This window comes from Arachis ipaensis, chromosome B6, assembly GCF_059453495.1.
Source record: "Arachis ipaensis isolate K30076 ecotype BB chromosome B6, ASM5945349v1, whole genome shotgun sequence".
In the NCBI taxonomy this organism is placed as follows: Eukaryota; Viridiplantae; Streptophyta; class Magnoliopsida; order Fabales; family Fabaceae; genus Arachis; species Arachis ipaensis.
The window spans coordinates 53,894,360-53,897,301 of NC_142441.1; the positions used below are offsets into that span (position 1 = coordinate 53,894,360).

General features: G+C 35.2%; 1 protein-coding gene across 1 annotated transcript; it reads right to left on the reverse strand.

Moving 5' to 3' along the window:
• Positions 1–1,124: 1,124 nt before the first annotated feature.
• On the reverse strand, positions 1,125–2,546 carry LOC107648744 (putative aquaporin TIP-type). Its single transcript, XM_016352576.3, has 2 exons — positions 1,900–2,546; positions 1,125–1,783 (listed from the first exon to the last, which is right to left on the reverse strand). Exons 1-2 carry the CDS (start codon positions 2,278–2,280, stop codon positions 1,412–1,414), a joined length of 753 nt encoding a protein of 250 aa, XP_016208062.3. The 5' UTR covers positions 2,281–2,546; the 3' UTR covers positions 1,125–1,411.
• Between the last annotated feature and the right edge of the window lie 396 nt (positions 2,547–2,942).

Sequence of the window (2,942 nt, forward strand, 5' to 3'; positions counted from 1 at the left end):
GATCAAGTGGAAGGAAGCAAAACTGCAAAACAGAACCAGGGGTTGCAAAATACAAAAATAAATTGAAGGTAGCTGTTATACATTTAGTTTGATCAATGCTGATTTACTGATTACTGATTTACTGATTTGAGGTTACTGGAAAGTTGAGTCTGTGTTACTCTTTCAGGGATTTGAGGTTGAATTTGTGATTTGTGATTTCTTGGGTCTTTTGTAATGCTACTGATTTGAGTTTGGAATTTGTGATTACTGATTAGTGACTTGTTAAGCTGCTGTTGTTTTGTTATGGAATTATGGCACTGAGTGTTTTGAATTTTGAATTTGTGATAAGTGATTTGTGATTTGTATTAGTGATTTTGTTATGCTGCTGTTTTGAATTAATTTAGGGGTGATTATTTGTTATGCTACTATTTTGAATTAATTTAGGAGTGATTAATGATTATTTCTAGTTGTATTGTTGTTGTTTGCACCATTACTCTTGTCACTATTTAACTTTGTATTTTGATAAGATCATATAAATTTAGTTGACATTTCATATAATGTTTTAAATTTGAAAAATATTTAAAATTTATATTAGACTATAATCAAGTTTTATGATATTTATATATAATTTATTTATTATTTTATTCTGAAACAGTTATTACTTGATATTTATATATAATTTATTTATTATTTTATTCTGAAACAGTTATTCCGATTGAATCACCAGTTGAACCAATAAATCAATAAATCAATAGTTAAAACGATTTGATGACTAATAAATCAATAAATCAATAGTTAAAACGATTTGATGACTGGTCCAATTTTTCGAACCTTGAGAAAAACACTAACATACTAACAAATTTCATTAACTAAAAGTTACATGTGAACTGGTCTACCATTTCGTTAGCTTTCGTTTTTTGAATATTTAAAATTGATTTTTTGGATTCTAATTTAATTTAAATTATTTTTTAAATTTATATTTCAAATAAAAAAATATTAAATTTATTTAAATGTGTTTGTTTTAATTTTTTTAATTAATAAAATAAAAAATTGATTAAAGAACAATTTAAAAAATACCTAGTTAAATTGGGAAAAGAAATAATAAGAAAATGGAATGGTACAAGCAAGTGAACTAGTGAAGCAAGTAGAGCGAATAATAATAGTACTTGAATGGTGGGCCATGTACAAATGAAGGTAAAAAAGAGAAACTAAACTTGTTGATGATCATCATCAACCACTGAACCAAGGATCAACGGCCACCGATTCAACACAAAAGGAACAACCCTCCAAAGTCCAAACTGAAATTTCAGAGTGATAATGATAATAATAATTAAAAAACACAAAGGAAAAGAGGTAAATTAACCACCATACAGAAAAGATTTCCCTTTTTTTTTCTCAAATACACAAATTTCCTGAATCCCTTTTTAACTGTCTAGTAGTCAGTGGTTGGGAGCTGCTCATGGGTGTGGCTGATGAAGAGAACCTCGTAGATGACTCCGGCAATACCACCACCGATGAGTGGGCCCACCCAGTAGATCCAGTGGTTGCTCCAGCTCCAGCTCACGACGGCGGGTCCGAAGGAAACGGCAGGATTCATCGATGCACCGTCGAAAGCCCCACCTACAAGGATGTTGGCACCAACGATGAAACCAATTGCGATTGGTGCAATAGTTCCCAAACTACCCTTCTTGGGGTCAACAGCGGTAGCGTACACAGTGTACACCAAACCGAAAGTCAACACAATTTCCAACACCAAAGCCTCACCAACACCTACTCCTGATGAGAGTGCAAATGCTGGAACAGTCTGTGATGCACCGTAACAAAACCCACAGTTAGTAAGAAAATAATATAATACTAATAAACAAAACAGAGAACAGTTACGAAGGTGGTGTGTGTGTGTAACGGCTTTAACGGACTTACGCTTGCGGTGACGAACTTGAGGAGCAAGGCAGCGACGATGGAGCCAAGGAGCTGGGCGATGACGTAGACGATGCCGCGGAGGAAGGTGATGTTGCCGCCGACGAAGGCGCCGAAGGTGACGGCGGGGTTGACGTGGCCACCGGAGATGTTGGCACCAACGGAGACGGCGACGAAGAGGGCGAATGCATGGGCGATGGCGGCGGCGATGAGGCCTGCGGGGGTGGCGGCGCCATCGTTAGTGAGCTTGTTGTATGCGATGCTGGAACCTGAACCGGCAAAGACGAAGATAAGAGTAGAGATGAACTCAGCGAGTCCAGCTTTCAAGGTGTCTGGGTGAGTTGCCTCTTCGGGCCTTCCGATAGCGATGTTTCTGATCGGCATCTTCTTCTAATGAGTGAGCTCAACAGTGAGAAGGAGCAAGAAAGGGTAGTGTATGCTCTCAGTTTGCTACTGGTGTTTCGTTTCTGCTCTCACTTTGCTGTTATATGGAGAAGGACTACGCTTTGTTCCACCGGCTGGAGCCGGTTCCCGGTTATACATGTTGAAGTTGATCATGGATTTGTAATCGTGCCAACTGCCAAGTAAGCATTATGAGAGGAATCTCGTTTTCCCGAAAACAAAACAAGCTATTTCATGACAGCCTGTGTGAGTCCCCCTCTATTTTGGTCAGTTTTTATTTCATAATCTATTAAAATTTTTATTTTTTATTTTTCGCAGTAATTCCTAGTCCAGCTATAAAAAATTAATCCGCTGTTGTATTAAACTTCGTTTAAAGATTTATCGTTAACCAATAAAATATGGAGACTACTTTAATAAAGTTATTAAAAATATTTTTTTAAAGATATTTATATATGTCATCTAATAATTGAACATTTTATTAAATAAGTTAATAATTTATTTTTTAATAAATCAGAACAAAATCAGTTTATTATAACAACAATAATAAACTTAATTGTCTGTATTATAATTATTAGACTCGATTTAATCCAATCGAATTACATAATCTAAATTAAATATCTTTAAATTTTTTAATAAAAAAACAA

Bases quoted from the DNA above. Each gene is read 5' to 3' on its own strand.
- LOC107648744 (XM_016352576.3), bottom strand. From the start codon at position 2,280: ATGCCGATCAGAAACATCGCTATCGGAAGGCCCGAAGAGGCAACTCAC. The intron at 1,784-1,899 runs GTAAGTCCGTTA...GGTGCATCACAG, and splicing joins TCAAGTTCGTCACCGCAAGC to ACTGTTCCAGCATTTGCACT.